The sequence below is a fragment of the Eucalyptus grandis genome, chromosome 3, assembly GCF_016545825.1.
Source record: "Eucalyptus grandis isolate ANBG69807.140 chromosome 3, ASM1654582v1, whole genome shotgun sequence".
In the NCBI taxonomy this organism is placed as follows: domain Eukaryota; kingdom Viridiplantae; phylum Streptophyta; class Magnoliopsida; order Myrtales; family Myrtaceae; genus Eucalyptus; species Eucalyptus grandis.
In genome coordinates, this window is record NC_052614.1 from 52,927,177 (window position 1) to 52,952,209 (window position 25,033).

General features: G+C 42.8%; 4 protein-coding genes across 4 annotated transcripts; 2 read left to right on the forward strand and 2 right to left on the reverse strand.

Annotated features, from left to right (window-relative positions):
- Nucleotides 1-1,247: 1,247 nt before the first annotated feature.
- On the forward strand, nt 1,248-3,970 carry LOC104444487. Its single transcript, XM_010058158.3, has 2 exons — nt 1,248-1,604; nt 3,558-3,970. Exons 1-2 carry the CDS (start codon nt 1,514-1,516, stop codon nt 3,782-3,784), a joined length of 318 nt encoding a protein of 105 aa, XP_010056460.2. The 5' UTR covers nt 1,248-1,513; the 3' UTR covers nt 3,785-3,970.
- A 2,494-nt stretch (nt 3,971-6,464) lies between these two features.
- On the reverse strand, nt 6,465-8,098 carry LOC104444488 (E3 ubiquitin-protein ligase ATL4). Its single transcript, XM_010058159.3, has 2 exons — nt 7,899-8,098; nt 6,465-7,799 (listed from the first exon to the last, which is right to left on the reverse strand). The coding sequence occupies exon 2, from the start codon at nt 7,797-7,799 to the stop codon at nt 6,735-6,737; it is 1,065 nt and encodes a 354-aa protein (XP_010056461.2). The 5' UTR covers nt 7,899-8,098; the 3' UTR covers nt 6,465-6,734.
- A 6,527-nt stretch (nt 8,099-14,625) lies between these two features.
- LOC104444500 (probable dolichyl pyrophosphate Glc1Man9GlcNAc2 alpha-1,3-glucosyltransferase) lies at nt 14,626-18,987 on the reverse strand. The gene is given in 6 exon segments (XM_010058168.3): nt 14,626-15,074; nt 15,077-15,142; nt 16,104-16,341; nt 16,711-16,917; nt 18,170-18,246; nt 18,249-18,987. Coding segments are annotated over 6 exon segments (1,572 nt in total). The 5' UTR covers nt 18,895-18,987; the 3' UTR covers nt 14,626-14,736.
- Nucleotides 18,988-20,361: 1,374 nt separating this feature from the next.
- On the forward strand, nt 20,362-24,758 carry LOC104444499 (ATP synthase subunit delta', mitochondrial). The gene is made up of 2 exons (XM_010058167.3): nt 20,362-20,783; nt 24,091-24,758. The coding sequence occupies exons 1-2, from the start codon at nt 20,490-20,492 to the stop codon at nt 24,433-24,435; spliced, it is 639 nt and encodes a 212-aa protein (XP_010056469.2). The 5' UTR covers nt 20,362-20,489; the 3' UTR covers nt 24,436-24,758.
- The last annotated feature ends 275 nt before the right edge of the window (nt 24,759-25,033 follow it).

Sequence of the window (25,033 nt, forward strand, 5' to 3'; positions counted from 1 at the left end):
CGTTGAGTTACTCTTAACTTTGCTGGTGTTTTATTATTATGTTACACTTTGGCTACATTTTCGACCGTAATGAGAATATGTATGCTTAATTAGCCGAGTATTCTCTTTTGATGGTTTTTACCTTTAGAGAGAGATGAGTTGCCAACATTCGGGGACTGTTTGACTGTCATCGGTACACCGGTCATGGATAATCAAGGGTGGCTGTCTCCACGTTCATAGTTAATGTGCTGTCTGTTTGGGCTGTATTCCAACCGGGAACCACATTTTGTCGGAAGAAATCTCAACCCACAAATCGAATGCACAAAGTGGCAAACCGAAACGATGGCCCTTGATGATGGCTTCAGATCGCCAATGCCATGCACATATGGCAAATAGAAGCTCGACAAGATGGGAAGAGATGCTCTCTCTTCGGAATCTTTTTCCTTCGTTTCTTCACTAGGGATTCTCAACCACATGATTCTGAAATACTAATGTACGGATGCGTTTATTGTCCTATTTTCGATGAGCACCGTTCCATGTTGAATTATACATATACATTCAATCCATGGGCGACATATATTCCAGTAGTTCTAGTTTTTTAGCTCATTTCCATACGATGATTCTACAATTTCCAAATATTTTTCACCCAAATTTTCAGTATTCCCATTATCCCTACTTTACCAAACAAAACAAAACTAATAATTTATAAGATAACTGATATTGAAAGGACGAAAGAGCCGTGATTATAACTTGTTTCCACAAGAAAAAAAAAAAACCCGAGTTTTTGTCTAAATTATCTTCATCGGCTATTCCTTCCCATTTAAAATGCCACCTTGACAATTCAACAATAGCTAATCACTGCATAAGGCACCACGATGAGAAAAGAAAAATCTTGACGACGAGTGCTCCAAGATTTGTTTGCAGCTACTATACCGAATCAATTTCCTACTTTCATTCCGTTAATCGCTCTACTACACGCTCACTGACAAAAGAAAAAGTTTTCATTTTCAAAATATCGGCCGTAACGCTTCTCGGCCGATAAGGACGTGGCATCGCCCCTCCGACATCGGATTACTTCCGCAGTCAAAAATGAATGTTTTCTGGCCTTTGTCGTCGCGTGGGGCCCTCCACCCCGACCACTTTCAAACCTCGGAATTCGCTCCAATTTCCTCTCCATTCGGACAAAATGAAGAGAGAGATCGAAAAAGCGTCCCGCATTTTTCTTCCCCTCCTCTTTAACGGCTAGCCGGGACCACACCTTTCCCCTCCACTTTTCGCGTACTCTGCAACCAAGAAAGAAGCCTCAATCATTCACCCATGTCCTGTAACGCAACGCCAGTCCAATGTACACAGAACCCTGATAAAGAATCCGAATTGGGATCGGACCCACTTTCGCGTTTCCTCTTCTCGAGCTCTAGGGTTCCCTCTGCATCATCCCCACTTCACTCCGCTCCCATCCCCTTTTCTTGAAGTGAAGGGGGGCCGTTCTTGGCGTTTTTCCGGTTGGTCGGACGAGTTTTTCTGGGGGCGGAGGATGGCGATGACGCCCGGTCGCCGTGCGGGGGTGTGGGTCGCGCTCTGTCATTCGCTGCTCGCCGCGGCTCTGGTCTGCTCCAAGAATCACGGTGAGGTTCTTCCCCCTTTGTTGCTTTCCCGAGTTTTAATGGCTTCTGTCGTCGTGGCGTTGTTTCGACTTTGGTGCTCGATGAATTGCTTCCGTTGCTTTGGAGTGGTGTGATTGTGAAGAGGATGTGAGTGGTTGTGCGCAGTTTTGGGGAATAAGACGGTGGATAAATGGGCTTTAATGAACTAGCGCTCTCGGTTATACACCGATTTAATGAGGGTCGGCGACGGAGCTCAGCTCTTGGGAGGAAGTAAAAAGGGTAGTATCTCGATAGTGTTATCTATGCGGCATAACCGAAGTAATTGGTTTTTCCACGATAAAAGTGGGGACCTGGTTTGTTGATTGCTGCGGAATCATTGATTCCTTCGTTTTTGCCATATGAGGAAATACAGTATTAGTATGTCCACTGTTGCACAATATGCAAATGGAGAGTGAAAATATGCTTTTTGTCGTGGAAAAATGGTACTGCTTACAACCGAAAATAAACAGTGAGGATGCTTCGACGAGTAGCCTTCTTTGGTGGCTGAGAGAAGCTTCGCATTTGGGGAGTTGCTGGCTGCAAGTCAGGGCCCTTTCTAGGACTACAACTGACCTTTTGATAAGTTAATCTTATGGAAACTGGTGTAAAGAATGTAGCTTGAATGGGAAGAGTGAACATAATCGAGTAGAGTGTCCTTGATGTTTTGTCTTTGTGTAGATGAATGCGCCATCTCCAAAAAGACGGAGTTGTTTTAATTGGCTTACATGGTCCACTTCTTCTCTTCACTGGTGAAGAGATTCATTCTCATAAACAATGACCTACGAAGTTTACCACCATGGATGGACAAGCTACTTTGTAACTCTATAGCAGATCTATATCCCAAGTTGCACCAGATGCAGCTTCTGAGATCAGTTGAAAGTGGCTTCAGGGGTCATCGATCTCTATTCATCCCAGAAGCAAAAAAGCCGTGATTATTTAGCACGTCGATTAATTGTTCTTCTTCTCTGCTTACAGATAAGAGAACATGATCCTTAGATGTTAGGCTACCCAAGTTGACAAGGATTTTAGTTGTCCTCCGCAGGTGACCCTTGAGGCTTGCCTCTATTTTAAAGAAGTGAAGCCTCCTGAATCTCGTTTCCCCCTAAGCACTTGGTCATTGGAACCATTTCCCATTTGCTTTCTGCTATTTTCTCGACATTGGCCATTTGGCAAAGAATTAAGTAGAGGAATGCGCTATTTGACCAGAAGCTGCCGAGGTTTATGAGCATGGGGAGTAGGTCAGGACATACGTACCTGAACGAGGAGTGGGGATTGATGATAGGATACATAGTTGATGTCTGACCAGAGCATTGCTAAAACTGCATCTGTAGTGTTTCAGATGGACATAGTTAGATTAGATCGCACGCTCATTCTCAAATTAGTTGTTAGATAGAGTTAATCATAGGGGATGGTTAAAATTGCTCATCTCTAGCACGTCTAGCTTTGAGAAAAGTAAGAACAGCATTTCATAACTCTGTGACACTCTAAATGCATGACCCAGTTTGAAAGCATATCTTCTTCTGTAAGTAGTCAAGACTTCCTTCTATCTGCTTCTTCACACATATGTAAGATCGTGTAATTCCAATCATTTCCTGAAAATCTGGAAGCCATTGGCATTTGTGAGTGACTTTTATAGACAACATATGCAACTATTGATTGAATCGGATGATGTCGTGTACTTTATAGTAGTACAAAAGAAGGGAAAGAGCTATTCGGTTTCTTGATTTTGTTCAGGATTTTACCAAACGAAAAACAAAAGCTACATGAGATTTGAAGTTGGGTGATTGTGCAGGCGATACCGAAACTCCATATGTCGCTCTAGCAAAATGAACGACTGCACTGGAAGATAGACAGTGAACTTTATATTATCAGGCCTGTGCAATTAAGGCCTACTTATACATCTTCCTCATTTATCTAACGGTGGAGACATGGCAGGAAACCCAGCGAATGATCTCGTGGACATGATCAACAAGAACAGGACAGCCCTCAAGCTTCCAGCGCTGAACGACAGCCCTGGTATAGGGTGCATGGCTTTGCAATACATCGAGCTATGCAAGGGAAACTGCACTAACAATGTTCCACACTGCAATGTAACGGAAGACGACTTCACCGAGATTTTTGCTCCAATTGCGGCGTTGAGCTACCGACATTTGGTACCTTAACTGGCCAAATTATGGGTTGTCATTCCAAGTACCTCGAGCCATCGCTGGCCTTCTCACAGGTTCTTGTGAAAGACAATACGAGTCTCCCTCTCCTGAGAAACAAGTCGCACACTGAGGTCGGAGTTGGCTTAGTCAGGGCTCATAAGGGCCCCTCCTTCTGGTGCGTCTTGTTCAGCAGCGACCATGCGAATTCCACATTTGTTCTCGAAGATCGAGGCATCGGGATCCAACAAAAGAAGGGTTGCTTCAGCGGGAGTAGCAATCCCTGCAGTGGTGGTCCGAAGAGAACTGCAACCCTCATGAGCACTTTAGCGTTGGCACTCTACTGTTTATGCATTCTTTTGTTTCATATGTGATGCTAATGCCCTGTATTCTCTACTTACAGACAGCAGTGTGGAAATACTTAAGAAGAGAATGCACGAATTTTGTTATCGAAGGGACAAAAATAGATCCTGTACTCCAATGTTGCTTGATGTAGAAATGTGGACAGAGAAAGGGGCACGCGACAGACTCCAGATCCTGTCCTTGAGAATTTGCAGTTGTCTAGCCACATGCATTGTAGCCAAACATGACCATAATATCTCGATACAGCATTTATGCTTTCGAATCGATTGCTTAAGAATTAGCTGCAGTGTCGTCCTTAACCAAAACTGATTTCATTCCGAGTTCTCCGAGACTTTTTGTCTAGTTTTAGGGGCTTCATCTTCGTCCCGATCATTTCGAGGAACTCATCAAAGTCGAGAGCAAAAGCCACGAATTCACATGGTCGCGAGCGGGCTTACAGGAAGCGCCTGCATTGGCGGCCCACCATCACCAGTCCAGGACGAACCGAGCGTAAGGTCTCAAGTTCGTGCCATCGATTTTCCTTTTACATTTTTCGAACTTTTTCCACTTGGCGTTGAATTGGCGAGGAGGAAGCTTGTGAAATCTTGACCCTTCATGCGGATCTTTGTCCGCTCTTTCCAGTGTTTGACGTGCCACGGAAATGAAATTAGGAATGTTTTAACTTGTGGAATTAGGGATTGTGTTGTTATTTGATACATTGCGGTTAGTAACATTGACAAATTGATTTAAGATATGGGAAGAGAGGGATTCAAATCCTTGGTAAACAAAAGCCTACGTAGCAGTTCCAATGTTATTCCTTGAACCATTTGGCCACCTCTCCTATATAATGCAATTGTTGGATGAAATTAAGTGGACGTCCAAACCGACCGACGTTGAAGAATCGGGAGATGAGTTTGTGGTCAAGGGTGAAATGCCATTGGAGCCATCCAGTTCTCCATGAAATACGTTGAGGTGCAGTACTTAATCGAAAACTAGGGGCCAAGCACTGTTTCGGCGTGGGCCGCGAGAGCAGTACCAAATCGAGACAAACTCGAATACTATATATGACCTCTAAATAATAGGAGTCAAGGTCGGCTGGTGAGCTGATAAGAAAGGTCAAACCGGGCGTGTGCCGAGATGGAGGGACGGGCACCTGCGTTCGAACTCCCGTGCCAAGAACCAAGGACCGAAATCCATTAAACTGGCAAGACATGCGCCGTACGCACCAGGGCACTTCGAATGACGATAAAACAAGTGCTTTTTCGATTCCGGTCTGCGACTAAATTAAACCGTCCGTTCCGCATGTTTTGGGACGGGCTATTTTGGACTACTATTCGACCTCGGGTTCAAGCTCTGAAACCAACAGCACGGCGAGATCCTGTTCTTTTTTTAACATTCGTTCCTTCCTTCTTTCGGATATTAAAAGCAAAAGAAGGAGAGAAAGAAAGGACCCGAAGCAAACAAAATCACGGGGGATCAACCCCGTGACTTCTGCTGCTCTCTTTAGTTCGGACTGTACAGTGAAAAACCTTAACCCCACCCCAGCCCCCCCTGCAACAAAGTCGAAAACTTACCCAACAAGATACACAGTATCCTTCCTCCCTCGACTCGAGCAGATCGAACCCATCGGGACGGCACGACCCGACACGGGTGGCGAACAGCTGCCGGCATGGCACGAACATTTCGGGACCCGGGTTTCATGCCGACATCGCATCGATTAAGACGGGAGATTAGATCAAACTAATTTAATTAGACTTGCAATTTGAGAGGATAAGGTTTTCGCTCAACTAGATCAAAAGGACCGTGGGTCGTCACCAATTTTTCGGTGGGCGCACTACTCGATTTAGTAGTTTATCAAATATTTAACGAAGCATTCTGGGCAAGCGAGGGACAGGTGTCCCGTACGCCCCTCCCTAGCCAATTCGGTTCCGTTTCGTTCAACAAATCGAACAAAAAAAAATACTTAAATTAAACGAAATCTCCCCCTGCCCCCAACGAGCACGGCAATCAATTCCAATTCCAATTCCTTCTATATTCGCCATGTAATGTCGCGCAATATAGAGAAACCCACCCCCAGATTCGCCTAAAAATAGAATTTATGAAAGAGGGCAGGGACCAAATTGCAGAACACGTTAATGAATCCGGACGAAATCGTAATTACGGAATTAAATGTGGGGGGTCGTGCGGGCTTTAAGTGGTTGGTGACCTATTTAATGGCCACCCCCTGCCGTTCCCATTAAACACGACATGACCCCTCGCTGAGGGTATTCTGGTAATTCCATGCGACGGTAAAATGGCGCCACGTCATGTAATAATTCCCAATCCGATCTCAGCCGTCCAAGCTCTACAGCAAAAGTGGGATCTCGGCCCTTCGTGGGGGAAAATTTTTATAACGTGGGGGGAAAAAACAGAGGGGATTATATTGACAAGAAAAAGAAAATTAAAAATTAAAAAAAAGAATTTCCGGGGCAGCTCGTGAGTCACGAGGCCCGCCCCCGCCTGGCTCAGTTTCTGCTATCGCCGCTCCCGGATTTTGCTATGCGCGCTCCCAGTGAAGCGGGAATAGTGAGTAGTGGAGATAGCAATTGTGGGAGAGTTTTTTGTGTTGCTTCTTGTGTCTTACCGATTATACCCCTGAGGCCCACCGGAAGAGCTCGCTGATTTCTTCTCCGACGCGGCTGGCCTCCAGGTCCCAGTCGCTGACGAAGCCGGCGGCGGAGGCGTCGCTCCGGCGGCTGCTGCCCGAGAAGAACCTCCTCGAGCTCCGGAAGGACGCGGTCCGCGACGAGAGCGTGGCCGAGAGCCGATCCATGTAATCCCCGAGCCAGCTCCTCCCCGAGGCGACGTCCGCGGCGAGGCTCGCGTCCATCGCGATCGCCGCCGCCAGATGAGCCGCGCCGTCGTCCTTGTCCGAGACGCTCCTCCGGTGCCGATCCCCGGCGACCGCGACCTCCGAGTCCGCGTCCACGACGTAGTCGAAGGAGCCGATGGAGTAGGACCGCCGCGCCTCGGCTTCGCCTCCGTCGACGGAGGACCGGCGCCGGCTCACGGAGCCGATCTCGAGCCTGAAGCTCCTCCTCCCTCCTCCTCCTCCGCCGACGTCGCCGCCCGCGTGGATCCTCGCCGACGATTGGAGCAGGGCCTCGAGGTCGGCCTCGCAGGCGTGGACGTTAGATCGGCAGAGCGGGCACGTCCGGTTCGCCTGGAGCCACGTGTCGATGCACTCGGCGTGGAAGGCGTGGCAGCACAGGGGGAGCAGCCGGAGCAGGTCGTGGGGCTTGAACTTGCAGAGGCAGACGGCGCAGTCCCCGTCGGCCGCCGATGAGGAGCGGCGGGTGACGGACGAGAAGGAGAAGAGAGGAAGCGAGTCGATGAACGACTCATCATGGACGACGGCGGCGCCGTCCTGAGGAGGAGGCGCGGAGGCGCGGAGAGGAGGCGAGGAGGAGGAGGAGGAGGAGGAGGTGGAGAGGTGGCGGTGGAGGAGGCAGCGAGGGAGGGGGAGGCGGTGGAGGTGGCGGAAGAGGAGGCAGAGGCAGGTGGTGACGATGATGGCGACGGAGAGCACCATGAGGGTGATGATGATGCTGGGACTGAGGTTGGACAGCGACGGCGAGGAAGACGACGACGACGACGAGGACGGCGGCAAGCGCGTCTCCGCGCTGGGGAAGAACGGCGGCGCGTCGTACATCTTTTAGAAATAGAGAGAGAGAGAGGAGGTCAGTCGGTTATGCGCAAAGATAGAATGCGGAAACAATGACCGAACGGCGAGAGGGATATATCTACGTACATCGGACGACGGCGCGGCCAACGGATCACGGCGGCGACGGCGGCGAAGGCGGCGGCGACGGATGCCGACGAGGGAATTCCGAGGGAGTTTGCAATGAATGGCGCCGGGGTAGAGAGAGAGAGAGAGAGAGTAAATGCAGCTAAGCGAACTCGAAGCGTGTCTGAGTCGCGCAGAGAGAGAGAGACATGAAAAATGAAGCGGGGAGGATGACCTGGCCGACGCTAACGTGCGCGCGGAGCCGGCTAACGTGCGCCGAGGGGGGCGCACGTGGCAACGCCCCCCTCGCTCTCCTCCTCGTTCTCGCCAAAACGAGAGAGAGAGAGAGAGAGGAGAGAGAGAGGAAATCATCGTCGTCGTCCGATGTTGTGTTCTTTTTTACTTACTTTCTTCGTGACTTGAGAGGTAAGTTGTTCTCGCTGTCGAGCCCGATAAAGGAAGGGGGCGCAAAACGGCACGCACGAAAACGGACAAAAAGGAAAATTCCGTATGCTCCGAGGTCGTCCGTTCGTCGCCGTCTTTCGCTTTTTTCCTCTCGTTTTCGATCCTCCAAACTCTCGGACCAAAACCCGCACGACACTCCCGAACGGTATTATGCCCACTTTCGACTTGAAAATGTTATGAATTGTCGGTATAGAAATGAAATTGACACGGATGGAAAACTCTTGTCTACTAGGGGAACGAATACAGTTGCCGAAATTGAAACTGTATGTGTCTCGACACCCCGAATCTATATGTGCAATGTTTTTTTTTTTTTTTTTTTTTGGGAGTGGCGAGTACGATATGAGTGTCCCGAATTTATATACGAGTGTCGATCCGTGTCTTTTAACGTTTCTGCTAAATTCCCTTTTATGATGGTGTCGAGCTAGATCGGGCAACGATATTGGCTCGGAATGTGTTTTGGAAGGAATAGGAAAAAGGGAGGAAAAGAAGAAAGGAAAAAAGAACAAAAAGAAAAAGAAAATGCCCCCAGGCTGGCCCGCGAAGATCCTAGCCCCGCCGACGACTTAGGGATGGGTTTTGATATCAAATTACCTTATTAGAAATAATTTCCACTTTGAGAGCTCTTTCAAAAAAAAAAAAAAAGAGGAACGATACTGCTTTGGGACCCTATTCGAAACCTTATTCGATCCGGGTGACATCTCCATCGCTCTCCGGATACATCGTCAGCCTAGGAAGCTTGAGGTTTGGCGGGCTTTTCCTAGGTTCGTTGCCAGAAATTATTTGCCAAATCCAATGTCACATGCCTCCACGTTGTGTTGTGTGCTGGGATGGTGAAACTTCAGCTGCTCACTTTTCGATCTTAGGACATTGATTCAACCGCGCATAATGATGTTCGGGAGAAAAGGACATTGGCCCGCAGCCTCGTAGCGTATACCCTACATCATTAGTCCTATAAGGCGGCAATAAAGCAGGTTTGTATTATTTCGTACCGTCCTACAAAGGCCGACGAAAGATCGATAGCGAGGTACCCATGACTTGAACCTTTTTTAAGACCGTGAGCGAATAATTTCTATCTTTTATTTTCTTTCTTTCTTCGATTTACTCATTTCGGTCTTGAATTTTCTTTTTTCCGGGGTCCATCGGGGTCCTTGGACGAATCCTCCTTTTTCATTTTTTTTTATAATGTTCATATTAGTCATTGGATGGATATGAGGACAAAGAATCAATGCAATGGATCATGTGATTAGAATTTGGAGAGGGATTGAAGAGATGGTTGGATGGCAAGGAGAGGTAGAGGCTAGGCGACGCGGTGTCGTGGTCACCCAACCACTAGGTAAGGGTCCCATTGGCGTCCAAAGATCCGATCTTTGGACGCAATCTCTCTCTCCATGACACTGAAGTGAAGGCAGTGCCTAACTTTTAAGATAAGAACCTATGACTTGAACAAATATATCGCTTGGGACCCAATTGGACAAAAAAAAAAGGTTCAATGCTTAAACCAAATAATTTGGCAAAGTTGAGGAATATTGGTGTCCCTTTTCAACCATAAAACTCTTCAAATTGTAAAAAATAATCGATCTGAATTATATTTGTAAATTGTCATCGTGCCATTCCATGATGAATTTCTTAATTTATATACAGCAAGAGCAAAGTGGCAATGAAAGATTCGTGCAAGAATGAGCCTTGTAAAATGATATATTATTGAAGAGATTATGGCACGTAGAGTGATATATTGTACTCGACTATAACTTTATCTTATATTGTCATTTTGCCAAATATCAAAGTTTTCATTGATTAGATATCCAACCTTGGACCATCTCATCGTACTACAAGAACTCGAGCTCTTTCAATTATTGACTGCGCATTCAATCGCGAAAAGGGGCTATACTTTGATTTCCCTTTCATTCCTTAATTGTAGGAACTTCTGATGGATGGGTTACAAATTTCGACATTATCCATATGTAATCATAAAGTCCATGTTTGTAGTTTGCTAATCAAACAATCAAGGAAGTTTTACTAAGGAATAGCAGACAATATGACTTATAAGGAAAAACCATTATGAGTCGTTTACTCTTAATTATGACGTTTTATGCATTTTTTTTAATTTGTTATTATTATTTTTTTCAGAAAATAACTACACATCTTTTTTCACAACCACTATTACATAATGCTGACCCAAAAAAAACCAAAAATCCAGTACAGTCGCGCCAATACCTCGTTGTCGTCGCCGCCGCTCGCCGCCGTAGCCTCCGAGCCTCTCGCTGTCGTCGAGGTCCCGCAGCCTCTCCCGCCCTTTGTCGAAGGCAATGATGGTAAAAAATTGGATGGTGATGGGGAACTCTAAATGATAGGTGTGTTTTAACCGTTCCACAAAAAAATCAATAATTTGGAAATTACTTTTTACAAATGATTGCTTATACGAATGAACTAACGGATATTATTTTCATCATCAATGAAAATGTTTATACGTATATTGTTATGGCAATATTTTATGTTGATTAATTTTTCTAAGCGATATAAATTTTTTTAGAACGATGTGCTCCATATAATCAACTTTTCCTAAAACAAACATGTCCTAAGTTGTAACTTTGTATGCATATAGGTCTAGGAGTGTGCATGGTCCGGGCGGGCGGTTCCCGACCTAGAATTGGGAACCGCCCACTAAGGACCGGTTCAAAAATTGGAACCGGAATCCATCCATTTGTTATATGGATCCACCCGGAACCGGACCGCGGTCCGATCCGGTTCCGGGTGGATCCATGGAACCGATTTTGACGCGAAATAATTTTAGTTTTCAACATAGAACGGTCGGGTCTATGAGTTGGGAAGGAGGGGAGGAGGTCTATGGTCGGGTTTTCAACATAGAACGGTCGCGAAACAATTTTCTGCGACTGTGGCGGGTGGCGGCCGATGTGAGGGGCAAATAGCAACGGCGGAGGAGCAACGGCAGTGGCGTCGACACTTGGGGAGAAATCGAAATGGCGATAGGATTAGGAGGAATTGAGGAAGAGACAAAGAGAGAGAGAACGAAGACAAAGAGAGTGAGGAGATGAGACCTAATCTAGGGTTTCTTTTAGTAATTTTTTTTTAATATTAAAAAGGTTCCGGTCCGATCCGGTGGGGACGGATCCGCCCATGGAACCGGGAACCGGATCGGTACTCACCGGTTCCGAAAAACTTGGAACTGGGAACTGGACCGGTTCCCTCAAGAACCGCCGGTTCCGGGCGGTTCCGATCCGGTTCCAGGTGGTCCGGGCGGTTCCTGGATATTTTGCACGCCCCTATATAGATTTGCATACTAGAATTGAAGTGTTCTGTAAATTTAACATACGAATGAAGAACTCATTGATTCTAATAAAGAAGGGTTCCCATACACCACACCAATAATAATAATAATAATAATAATAATAATAATAATAATAATAATAATAATAATAATAATTGATTTTCTAACGAATTTTTTTTTTTGAGTAATCGATTGTGCATGCGCACAGACACACACACACATATATATATATATATATATTGTAACATAAAATTGAAATCAGAAGATACAAGTCCTATAGTATACTCTTCTTTCCTACATATGACCAAACATGTATTGGATTCAACAGATTCCAGGCTTTTATCATTAAAATTATTATTTTTCACCTTAAACTTGAAGATTTGAAACAATCATATGGACACTCCTATCAAGATTGAAACTAAAAAGAAATGTGTGTGTGTGTGTGTACACACACTTGGTGAAAAGAATGTGCCCAAGAATGTAATATGAAAAATTGGATGATCATGTAATTATGCCCGGAATAATTGAATCAGGATTGGCAAATAATGCAATAGTTTTATAATGCTAGGCCGCTTAGACTTAGAGACATGTGAATAAACAAAAAATTTGTGGAAATAACACGGTCAAAGCCACCTCCCTAAGGCTTCTAAAAGTCAAACTTTTTCAAAAAGAGACATGATATGCATAGCTGATAGCTGTACTTGCTGTATCATGAGGATAATGTTATTATTTTATGGTCAGAGAGAATGATTTCCTGTTCCATATAATGTTTTTTTTAATTTTCCATCTGTATGTAATTACTAAAATGACCGGCATATTGCAAAGCAAGGAAAAGCCATATCGTTAATTGAAATTTTAAATAGAGACAGAGGATGCACGACAACTTCATTATCTTTACTTTATAAATCTGAAACATGCGTATCATCGCATGATCACATGATTTCCAGCACTCGGGGTTGCACGTATGATACATTATTACACGTTGACTTCAACCCTCTTTTGATTTTTGGCATCTTAGGGTTTATATTTGTTATCAAAGAGATTATCACACAAAAAGAGGATATACTCCGACAAGATGTATCAAATTTCATATGCTGTCTTTGTGCGATTGGATAAAGGTAAATAAGATTTTCGGGATTGTATTGATGAGTATTTTAAGAGTGTTTGATGAGAATATGGTAATGTGGAAATAATTGGTTATGATGTACATTGACGAAGAGATTATAAAAGAAGAAGAATAAAAACACACTTCAGAAAGATACATTGAATTTTGATGTGGTATCTTCACATGATTGGATAAAAGGTAAAAAAGATTTTCGGCGTTATATTCTTGAAGCGGTTGTTAAGAAATCAAAGAAAGGAAAATTCAATTTTCCGAATACTAGCTTTTTCTATTGATGCGTGTAATCATTGCCTTAAGATTTCAAGTATTATCCTTATTAAACATACATAACAAGTGTCTCTAGACAACCCTTTACATGGTGATCATCGAGAAGGAAAATCATGTTCAGACCAAAATCGTTTGTGGTATTAGGGTTTCGGCGGTCCTCGAAAGTTTTGTGCCCATAAGCCATTGGATCATCCAAGAGGCTCTAGCAAGTTGATATTGGAAAGGTTATCTAGATTTTTGGCGTAGACTATATGTAAGGTATTGCACATTTTATGCTATTAGTTTAGAATACAGTCTAAAGGACCTGGCCATGTTACCAAAATGGTCATTGAAATTGAATAAAAATTTGATGATTCGAGGACCATATATAAAACAAATGAAGTTCATGTTGAAAAATAAGATAAAAAGGGCACTTTTTTTTTTTTTTTTTTTAAACAAGAAAAGGCAAAGTTAGAATATACTACTGTAAATCTTTTGAAGGGAGTCAGAGAGAGGGCTTCTGGGGATTAAATGCACGGTACAAAGGAACAGGTGAAGGTATAATTGCTTCCTCTGTCCAATGAAGACAACATTTGCAGACTGTCTTTGCACAAAATGTCATGAATGAGAGAGAGAGAGAGAGAGAGAGAGAGAGAGAGAGATGATATCAGGTGGATTGCAAGTTGAAAATGGCGCAGGGCTCTCTCTCACAGCAGAGTCCTCTTTTGCTTCCCTTTTACTCCTGGCGTGCTCCTGCAATGTGCAACCTGCGTGCGCGCATCCTTCGTTGGTGAACGTGTCTGTTCATGTCCCTCGATAAAGAATGCGTTCTTGGGTTTGAGTGTGCACCGGCTTTTTGACATATCTTCCTTTGTTTTTCTGTTCCATCATGTCTTCTCTCTTTCGGTTTGAAGCATGAGAAGTAGAAGGGACAGAAGCAGGCCATGTCCCATGTTTCAGAAATCCCGTGTCAGAAACTATCACGGATTCCTATAGTTTCGGATTAGGTTAATCCCAGTCACCGGGTTTTTCCTTTACACGTACCCAAAAGAGGAGGTTTACATCGCACTCCTATGCTTAGCTAGCATTTGGTCTCATCATGCTTTGCTCCTAATTAAGTTCTTCTTTGGGAAGGAAGCAATCTGCGAAGAGATAATCCAGCTCTTTTGTACGAGTCGACTGGAAAATATGCACTCCAAAATTAGAGAATTCAAGTTAATTGCACGAGTCATGCTCTTCGAGACTGCGATGTTTTTCCGAAGCCTGTCCTTGGGACTGGATTTACCAATTCTTCAACTGCACACTCAGGCATAGTGATGTCTTGCTTGCTAACTTGTTCGATTTATCTCATATTCATTGTCGAACATACAGCTGATTGGTATCTCCTTAACTGAATTTAAAAAAACAAGACAAATGAAAAAAATAGGCACTCTTTAGATTAGCCAATTCTCGAATAATTTTCTTAGAAAAAATAACATCCTGTCATGTTCACTAACAAGCAACTTCATAGAGAAGTCACTGAACTTTCTAAGTTCTAACAGATAAGGAAACCACAAATCAAAGCGGCGGTTGGCAAATTCATCCCTTGCAGGAGTAGCAAGCTTCTAATGCAGTCCAATGCATTAAGAATGTGGCAAAACGACTTTTCCATACTCATTCAATTGGGAGTTGCACTATAAGATCAATACAACAAAGAGTTCCTCAAGATAAGAGAAACACAAAATTTTGAAGAATTCATGCTATCAACTAGAACCTCTCACAATCGATCTCAGTTGCCAAATCCATGAGTACATGATGCCGAATGCACAATATATGGATATCATCATCAGGGGCACAAAAGGAAGCTTATTGCCAAGAATGTAAGGATGCAAGAACTGACCCCATAACTCGACAAGTAAAATACCAAACAAATAACACTTTGTGATCCAACCAATAGTAAACCCTCCTTTCTTGGCCAGACCCGAGCTCCTCTTCTCTCCAGATTCATCTCCTGTTCTTGACTCAGAAGCAGTTGCTTTCGCTCTTGCACTCCCATCGAACAGTGCAGAGAAGCTTAGGAACATTGCCATGCAATGCAAAGCAGCAGCAACACTTTTATGGGATACTCTTGGGCTTCATAGAGAAGTGGGAAGAGTGAATAGCAACATACTGCACGGCAAAGACACAAGAATGTTAGAACAGGGCATTTGAGAGGTTTGGCTAATTAATAAAAGACATTAGATATGTCTATCCTTTGTCGACATCAAGAAGTACTTAGTTTTTTCACAAGTGAGGCAGAATCAGGAATTTGGACATGGAAGGGCTTGCAAACTCGAAAACAGTAGAACATCTCAACCGGATGGTACTTGTCATGACTAATGGAAATTATTCAGTGGAACGCTTGAATAACACTGCACAAGCATGATTAATGTGAAATGACATAATAACAGTATTGACCAATTTAGGTTAACTATCCACATTGTCTAAGCTTCTAGCTACCAAAAAATTTGAGGGAAATAAGTAGAAATATGTATCACAGTACATGGATTTACTGTCCAACAGTCTGGTTCATGTTCTAACAAATTTGCTTGGGATGATACAGATAATATCCAGCTTTGAATCCACAAAATATGCACATTAAAAAGTATGTATATTTATGTATAAATGTACTATCAAGTATTATGCACAATCTAAGGATGCTAAAGAGACTATTGTGGATGATAGCCAGGAACTTATGACAATGCTCCTCAATTTCAAATGTTCTTTTATTCTTCTATTAACTTTCCTCTCCTTCAAGAGAATATGAAACCAATTGGCCAGAATGTGGATTAGCACACCAGACATACTTGGCTCCATAATCTATAGTTGATTGAATTTGCACCATGCATTTGGGCAATAAGACAGCCAAAGGGAAGATCTTGGCAAAATCTTGAATCTTTTTCCCTCACAAACACAAACACAAACACATAGATTGAAAGCTGAAATTTAACTCATCAAACCAAATAAGGCTATAATAGCAACAACAACAAGCAAACTAGCAATGAGTGTAGTACCAAAAGAGAACATACAAGATTGGACATAAGCTGAATAACTTGATTAGGCAATGCCAAAAATATCCTGAAGAGCATACCTATTGATAACCAGAAATAATGCTTTGCATCTCCCAGACTTTGTACTGCAGTGAGTGCTAGAGGGATGACAAAATGGAGAGATGCTTTTTCATGAACATGCCACCCAAACAGGAATCCGCTTGTGTAGGCATATGCTATCCATCTTGCAGCGTCCTTTGGTTGGGGATTTCTCCAGGCCTTGATAAGACAAGGAGATAAGGCCAGCAGGACCATGATAAAGGTTATCAAGGGGGTGACCTGTAGTCAACACATTTATGCAACATCAGATTGCAATGCTACAGAAAAATTACAGGACGTCCAAAAACTTAAAAGATCAATGACTCCAGTCCCCAGAATGTGTGCTAAATGCATCATAATTTTCTCAAAATTGCATTTCCCAAGCATAAAATTGTGTGATACATGGAATAAAGAACATGACAGTTGGTCAACTCAATGCCAGAATATGATTTTACAGAGAAATTAATAAATCAGTTGAACTGCTTAACACATCAGTGGGAAATTACAAATCAACAAAGCGACTCAACAAACTACTCATTTAACATACATGAGGTTTTGGATTGGCAGAGCTTATAAGTACCAGATCAATTGCAATGTTAAAGAAATTACCTGTGGAAGTACTGCAAAAGGCGATGAATTTCCCACGAGTCCACCAGTAAATGACGCTGCAGGTGTTTGAATGTCAAAGCCCAATCTTCTTAGCACAAAAGACAGTACCTTGTCCAATACAATGTAGAAAACCCAAAAATTTGGCGCCCAGTAAGCATGACAAAGCCCCCTGCCAAATGGAAACATACGGCGAATGACTTGTTGCATCTGCACAGATAGAGTCCAATACTTATGCACTAATCAACTGCATCAACAAACACAAGCACGACATCAATTGTCAAATACATAAGACACCCATAAAGACAGCAGGTGGAAAGCCCATCTATTGGGTAAAAGCTTTCTAGAGTCTCCAAGAAGGGTTGAATTTGGAAAGCTTTAGGAAGACATGACAGAACCTGTCTTAATCAGTTTAAAAATCAGGTAATGCAGGCCACACGAACGTAGCATCTGCTCAAGAGATCATTGCAGAGTTAAAGTTGATACAGAAGAGGAGGCTCCTTCATTGACTAGATAAACAACTGTATCCTAACTGTTCTAAGAACATTTTTAACAGTCATAAAAGTAAGCTTTAAGTCTGCACAAGCAAGCTTCGGTTACCACAGAGTCCACAATGTAATTTAGCATAGTCTAAACCATAAGCAAGTTTTGCATGAGTAAGCTTTCAAGCTTTCCATATGGATTTTGGAGCAACTACACTTGTAACATCAGGGACTGGGAAATGCAGCTGGATTGACAACCAGACATAGCTGTACCCACAGATGGAAGAGGAAACAAAAAGCTCTGTTTTACCAGGTATTACAAATCTCAACACAACTAGATCTTGTCACCTTGACTTCTAAGAGTATAGTTGAAAGGGCACAATAAGTACTAAACTCAAGCCCCCATAGACATTAACAAGTCTAAAAAGAAGGATAGGTACCCTACAATTAGGGCTCAAACCAAAGATTGCCACGTTCCTGTGTTGCTATCGAATTTTCTAAATAAAACTGCAGTTGCTGCTAAAATAGTGACGAGTTTGTGGATAAGTTTCTCCATTTTATTATATCAATATGCACACTCATACTCAAGAAAAATCCACTTTCCACCATCAAAAAGGGTAAAGGTATGCACTTTCATGACCAGAACACCAATTGAAAGCCAATGAACACTCGAAACAGGGAAAAAAAAGACGAAAAAAAAGAGGCCTTTCATCCAAAAATTCCTTAAAGAACCTGTCCTTCCCACTAAATGAATAGCCCACAGATGCAACATCACCCAAAACCCATCACCTCTAATTAATAATGTTGCACCAATTTTACCATTCTAATAAATGAAGAAAGCATCTAAAAATTCTGATACTTAGCTAGTGATCTCTGTGATTCCACATTGCACAAGAAGTTGCCTCAAATAAACAACAGAAATGCAAGAGGCATTGCAAAACGACAACTTCAGCACTTTGGAAAACAGAGCAGGCACTAACCTGGCCGTGATAAATGAACGGACCATACGCCGCCGCAAAGATCGCCACGACCACCGCCCCCAGGGCCGAAAGCCGACCAATCCTCTCGCGAAGCCGCCTCGGAAGCAACGCCTCAGCAGGTACACAAAGTAGACCGGCGCAGCCACGGCGAACAAATGCTTAAAGCACAACAAGATCGCGAACAAACACCCGCCCGCCAAGTCCTTCCCTTCACTCAAGCACGAAATCGACAGCAGCAGGATCCCCAGCAAGAACCCATTATACTGAAAATGCACGTGGTCCACGATCAGCAGCATGGGCGACCAGATCACCAGGACCCAGATCAGCCTGCCCTTACCCGGCTTGCAATTCCTGGTCAGGCGGTGCGCCGCGTAGACGAGGCAGCAGTCGGCGGCGACCACGGAGAGCCGCTGGAAGAGGACGGCGGAGGCGGCGCCGTAGCCGAGGCCGCGGTGGAGGTGGACGATGACGGGGTCGACGGCGCGTGCGGGGAAGGAGAGGAGGAGCTCGAGGAAGGCGAAGAAGGGAGGGTAGTCGAGGGTCCAGGGGCTGGTCTCGTCGGAGTACCAGCGGGCGACGGGGAGGGAGTGGGTCAGGGCGAGCCAGTGGCGGTGGACCTCGAAGTCGGTGCTCCGGTAGGAGGGGACCAGGAGGAGCTTGACGCAGGCGGCGGCGGCCGCGTGCCACAGGAGCTCGGAGGCCGGCGGCGGCGGCGGCGGCGTCATGGGGGCGGTGAGGTTGGGGATCGCCGGCGAGGGTCTAGGTCGAGTCTGGTGGGCAGGAGGAGCTGCGCATCGTACGGTGGTTGGGAAAATGGACAAAAGAAAGCTTGGATTTTTATTTGAATTTTTATTAAAAAGTGTCTATACTTGGATTTTATTTTATGTTATAAATTATAAACTCTTTGATGCGAATTTAACTAAAATTTTGAGTAGATAATATCTGTATTTATAAGTTATAACCCACTAATAAGAGATGTGAAAAAATATGGCCATGATCCCTTAAGAAAATATTGTAATTTTTTTAATGCACTGACTTGTTATATACATAATTAATAATTTGAAAATTCACTAGATATATTTGACATGCATTTTAAAAAACTTTTGCTCGTAATAATCTCAATTTAACAATCAAAAGAAGGTTTAAATTCCTGTGTAAATGAAGGAGATATTCCTAGTGGACGCTTATTTCGTACCAAAAAATTAAGGGTGAAATTGAGAGAAGTTATAAAAAAATACAGGCTTTGCTCGATGATGATTGCTTGGGTCAGTAGTGACTCACTCAATTCTTTATCTATTTAAAGTTTGAGTTATTCAAATATTGTGTCAAGTCAAGAGCTCATTAACCTATGCAATTAACTTATATAACATGTTTAACTACGTTATATGATGAATTATAAATTTCAAATTGATTTGCCCTAATTTGATTATCTACAAATTATTTATAAATCTAAGAAAAATGACACGTGAAGATATAAGATTTTACCATTAAAAAAAAAAAAAAGGGTACATGATCAATTTTCAACTCTTTCCAAGTTTTTGATTTTTTTTTATCTTATAAGAAAATTTACATTAAAAGATCTTCTTTCAAAATAAAAGAAAAAGGATAACAATAGTGTTAATACTTGCTTATCAAAAGTGATCTTGCTCGAGTGATATCAGATCTGCATGTGTCCAAAATAAGCAAATACTAACACATTTCCAGACAAATAGGACATGGCACATTTTTTGGATCGGAAAAATAGGATATGGCACACGAAAATAAGCTTTATTTATCTACTATCTTTTTTTTTTTTTTTACAAGACGGTCACTAAAAGATTATTTCTATAAAAATAATATAATTACATAAATGATTCCTAAACTTTAACCTAGCATACACTATAATTTTTGAATTTTTAACTTATTCAATTTGATACTTAAACTTTTAATCTAATATATAATGTGTTTTTCAAATTTTTAATTTGTGACATTCAATTTAGTTTCTAATTATATGAAAATATTAAATATCATTACCTCATTAGTTCAAGTTCAGAGATGATATTAAATATTTATATATAACTTAAGAATTAAATCAAATACATCATTAAAATTTATATATATATTATTAAATAAATTAAAAGTTTAGAGTTTTTTTTTTCATCGAATAAAATATTAGGGCCATTTAAACAAGAAAATACCGAGTCGAAGGACAGTCAACCTCCGGTAAGAACGCCCAGAAATCACTGCGACCTCAGTCTCTCTCTCTCTCTCTCTCATCGCATTTTCTTCATCTCCTCCGACCTCGCGACCGCCGAGCGAAACCCCCCCACCTCGATCCGCCATGTTCCGCCACGCCGCCAAGAATCTGCTCCGCCACCGCCCCGTCCCCACCACCTCCGCCGCCGGCGCCGCGGCGGCGAGGGCCCCGTCCCGCACCTTCTCCGCGGACGCCCCGGCGGCGCAGACGGCCGACGCGGGGTTCGTGGAGGCGTGGAAGAAGGTGGTCCCCAACATCGACCCTCCCAAGACCCCTCTCTCCTTCATGGAGCCGCGGCCCGCCACGCCGGCGTCGATCCCCTCCAAGCTCACCGTCAATTTCGTCCTCCCCTACGCCTCGGAGCTCTCCAAGAAAGAGGTCCGTCTCCCCCGATCGTTTCTTTCTCGAGCTCGATTGGCTGAATCTGTCGTGATTTCCTGTTTCGGGCGCCTCCTGTGTTCGTTGATTGTGGGATAGAGGATGAATCGAGCTGCTGGTGTTTGTTCTAGGGTGGAGTTCGTTATGTAGTGTTTCCGATGCCCACGGTCATGCCTTTTGCAACGCGTTCTAAGGGTTAGTTGCATCCGTGTTCGGCGAATCCAATAGATGTTTGGCGTATCCGTAGCTGTTCCTTGTCAATCGTGTGAATTAGCATCTCGAAAGCTGCCCCAGCAAGGGCTGCGACCAATTTCTACGAGATCAATTATTTGGTTCTTTGTGCGTTTGAGATGGTTCTCTTGTGTTGGAGGTGTATAGTTCGATAGTGTGTGAAGTAGAAGTACAAGCATTGACACTTGGAACATTCGGAGAGTTTGCAGAGTGATTTAGTATAAGTAGACGAGTTAAATTTATTTTTCCCAAGCTCAAGAACTAGCTAATCTGGTGTAGGATAAGCAGTTTACTACTGGAGAGGAGTGCTACATTTAAGTTTCAATTCCAGATTGAACGCCTATTGGTTGACTGTAGACTTGACTACGAGTGGTGCTTTTTGTAGTTCTGGTTTTGTTTTCTATGTTTGTTTTTGTGCCATCTCTTCGACATGCTGATACTTGTTCCGTCTGCTTGTTGTTCATTAAGAGCTTAGTGAAGAAACACTTCACTATGGAGGTGCCAAGGAAAGCAAACCCACATATAAGTAGAGATCAAGCCTCATAAGAGATGATTAACTAGAGAGAGGATCTGTAATGCCATCAAAGCATTGATAGCCATAAAATATTTCAAGTGTGCTGAACTTAATGAAGTTTTAAATTTTTCATCTCCAAAAATATAGTAAGAAGTGCTGTTTCTGTCAAAAGCCCCTCTATTATTTTCTTTGAAAACTAGCATTATACCAACAGAATTCCAGCAAAGACAGACTTGCTTGAAACCGAAGGTCACACTGATTTAACTATCTCATACTCTACCAACATTCCATGATCCAATCGATCATCATAGAACCTTAAAAGGTTGTAGAGTCAGCACGTCCAAGGGTTGTTTAAAACTAGATAAAAGCAGTTTCCTCTTAATGCACAAAAAAAGGTCCTCTTTCTGGGACTCTACTCCTTTTCTGAAGGAGTAAGGGGTGAAAATGTGCCCTGCACTTTTCTAAACAGTGAAAGAAAATTATGCTGGAAACTTCCTTTCCGAGTTGCCCTCTAGGGAAAGTATGAGTGGCATCTCTTCTTTGCCCCAAACCAAGGAATCCATTTGATATCATATTTAATAGTTAGGGTCCAACTTGTCCTAGACTTCGGTTTTTTTGAAACATTTGGTTTTTATGTTTTCAGAAGTAGTTCACGGACATGTTAGTGAGAATCGTGATTTCATGATAGTATCAAGGTTCTAAAGAGTTATTTCACTGTGAACACCCTTGATTTGCAACATTTCCATAGATGGCATCATATTCTTATCCAATTGAAAGATTCTGATATAGCTTATAAAAAGGTTTAGTAAAAGTCAATGGTTCTAATTCCCGAGCACGGTTTATCTTGGAAAAATTAATGGGCCAGAATATTATTCTGGCTACTTGAAAAGCTTCTTGTAATTTGGTATTAATTCATAAATCATGGAATTGATTTCTCAGAAGTGCAATGCCACACCCATCTTGGAATATAATTATATTCCACTTTCCGTCGTTTCTGCCCATCTCAAGTGCCTTATTGAATTGTGGAAGTCCTTCCAGCTTTCTCTTTCCATCTCTAAGCCCCTGGTCATGAGACATCTTTCCATTTTTGGGATGCATCCAACTCTTGAGCTGAATTTAGCTGCCACCACCTTTAACCAAAGTGATTTGCCTGAATTTCATTGGAAGCCTTTAATTTTTCAAAGCAGAAAAAGTTGCCTGTGTCAAGTGCTTTGCAAGCTGGAAAAAAAGTCAATTTTAGTGTCGTGTAGATTGGACTATAATTTGCATCGTTTGATTTGATACAGTCACTCTTGAAAAATTCCCTATTCATTTGGGTTCTATTAATTGCTGGTATTGGTGATATGAGCATGTTTGTGTAAGAGATGCAAATTCAGGAAACTGCTGCTTTGAAGCTGCAAATATAAGTGATGAAAAAGGTGAAAGAGAGATAAGCTTTTGGACCGAAATATCTATACAAAAGAAACCATTGCTGCGTTTGGCGATCAAAAGAAATTGCAACGGTAGTCCATGTCTTGGTGATATGAGCATGTTTGTATAAGAGATGCAAATTCAGGAACCTGCTGCTTTGAAGGTGCAAATATAAGTGACGAAAAAGGTGAAAGGGAGATTAGCTTTTGGGCAAAAATATCTGTACAGAAGAAATCATTGCTGCTATTGGTGATCAAAAGAAAATACAACACTGGTATAGGTTATTAGGCTTTAGTCTTTTATAGATTAAAACTGGCTAAAGTGAATTTTTGGTATTCTGATGTTATTCTCTCATATTTTCGACCTCAGGCAATTCTAATGAGCCAATAAATAATAGTGCCCGAGTTACTATTCTACTCCTACTCTATTCGAATGAAATAGCTATAGAATTCCTCCCTTATTCCATTAGAATATTGAACTTAGTACGACTTGGTCGGCTGAGAGCTATAAAAAAATATAATTGTCTCTCCTCTCTGTACGATCTGTTTACCTAGCATAGAATAATCCCTGAAGTTATATGGCAAGTCTACAGGCTATTACAAGGTCTGCTGTCTAGATTCTTGTGATCTCATGGGTTTCTTACTGTCGTGATGGACTTGGTAGTTGATTCTGGATTTGTTCTGGTCAGGTAGAATCCTTTGGAAGATTTTTTTTTTCCTGTGATATCGGTATTTTTCTCCTGATTGATTGTAGTTACTACTTTAAACCCCAATAGTGTTCATGCTCTGCAAAGATAGACCTTATATGCTCCCGTCTCATTCTTTAACTGTACATGCTCATTTAATCTGCTTTCGATCCCACAACATGTTAATGCTACTGAGGAGAATGGAGATTGGAAGCTTGGAGTGGGCAATACAAGTAGGGATTATCAAAAGAGTGTGATAGCTGCTATTATTGTGAAGTACGAGGAGGGACAAATTTGACTTTGAATGCTACATATATCATATTATCTTGCTGCAAGATTGTAATGCGTTTTTCGTGCATGAAATTAAAGCACAACTTGGATCAATAAAGCTTCGGTTGCTGCCGTGGGCATGAACATGCTATCCTTGCATTTGCTGTTGTGGATAATCTTTCTTTCCTCTCTTTCAGGTGGACATGGTCATAGTACCAGCGACAACTGGAGAACTTGGTGTTCTTCCTGGGCATGTGGCCACTATTGCAGAACTAAAACCTGGAGTTATGTCAGTGCACGATGGAAATGAAGTGACAAAGTACTTCGTCAGCAGTGGCTTTGCATTCGTCCATGCAAACTCATTTGCAGATATTATTGCTGTTGAGGCTGTACCGCTTGATCGAATTGATGCAAGCCTGGTCCAGAAGGGGCTTGCTGAATTCACCCAGAAAGTGAACTCGGCCTCCACGGACTTGGAAAAAGCTGAAGCACAAATCGGAGTGGATGTGCATAGTGCTCTCAACTCGGCTCTAACTGGCTAAGCCTTCAAACCGTGGGGGCTGTTCTTGGTTGGTCATTTTCAGCATCACCCGTTTTCTTTCTTTGATGTGCTTGATTGATATCTAGAACCAACGTGAGAAGAGATGTCTCCGACATTCTGTGCTGGTCGATCTTGCACGGTAATTTCTTCAATAAAATAATCCTCAAGTAAAATTCTTCGGCTTTCTGAATGGAAAAATGGACACCTTTGAAGCTCTCTCTCTGTCTCTCTCTCCGTCTCTCTCTTTCTCTCTCGCGGGCAAGTGGAAGTGTACTTCATGTTGAATGATGTAAAACAGTAGCAAGGGAGATGCTAGTTTTCTTATGATTGAAGGTTGTCGACTAGGAAATGGGACAGGACCTCTTCATCCCATTGGTAATCAAATTCTAATAAGAGGATAGTCCTGTTTCATCGTCAGAACAAAGAACAGTAAGTGAATAAGAGTTTGTTTGACCTTTTCCTGAATCATTTGGTTTTTGCCTAAATGGTGGAGAAAGACACGTTCCAGGAATAAAAGCTACGGAAACTAAACGATATGCTTCGAAAACCTATTCGGATTTGTCTCTGTCAGAATTCGAATTACACGTGAGTGCTCATGC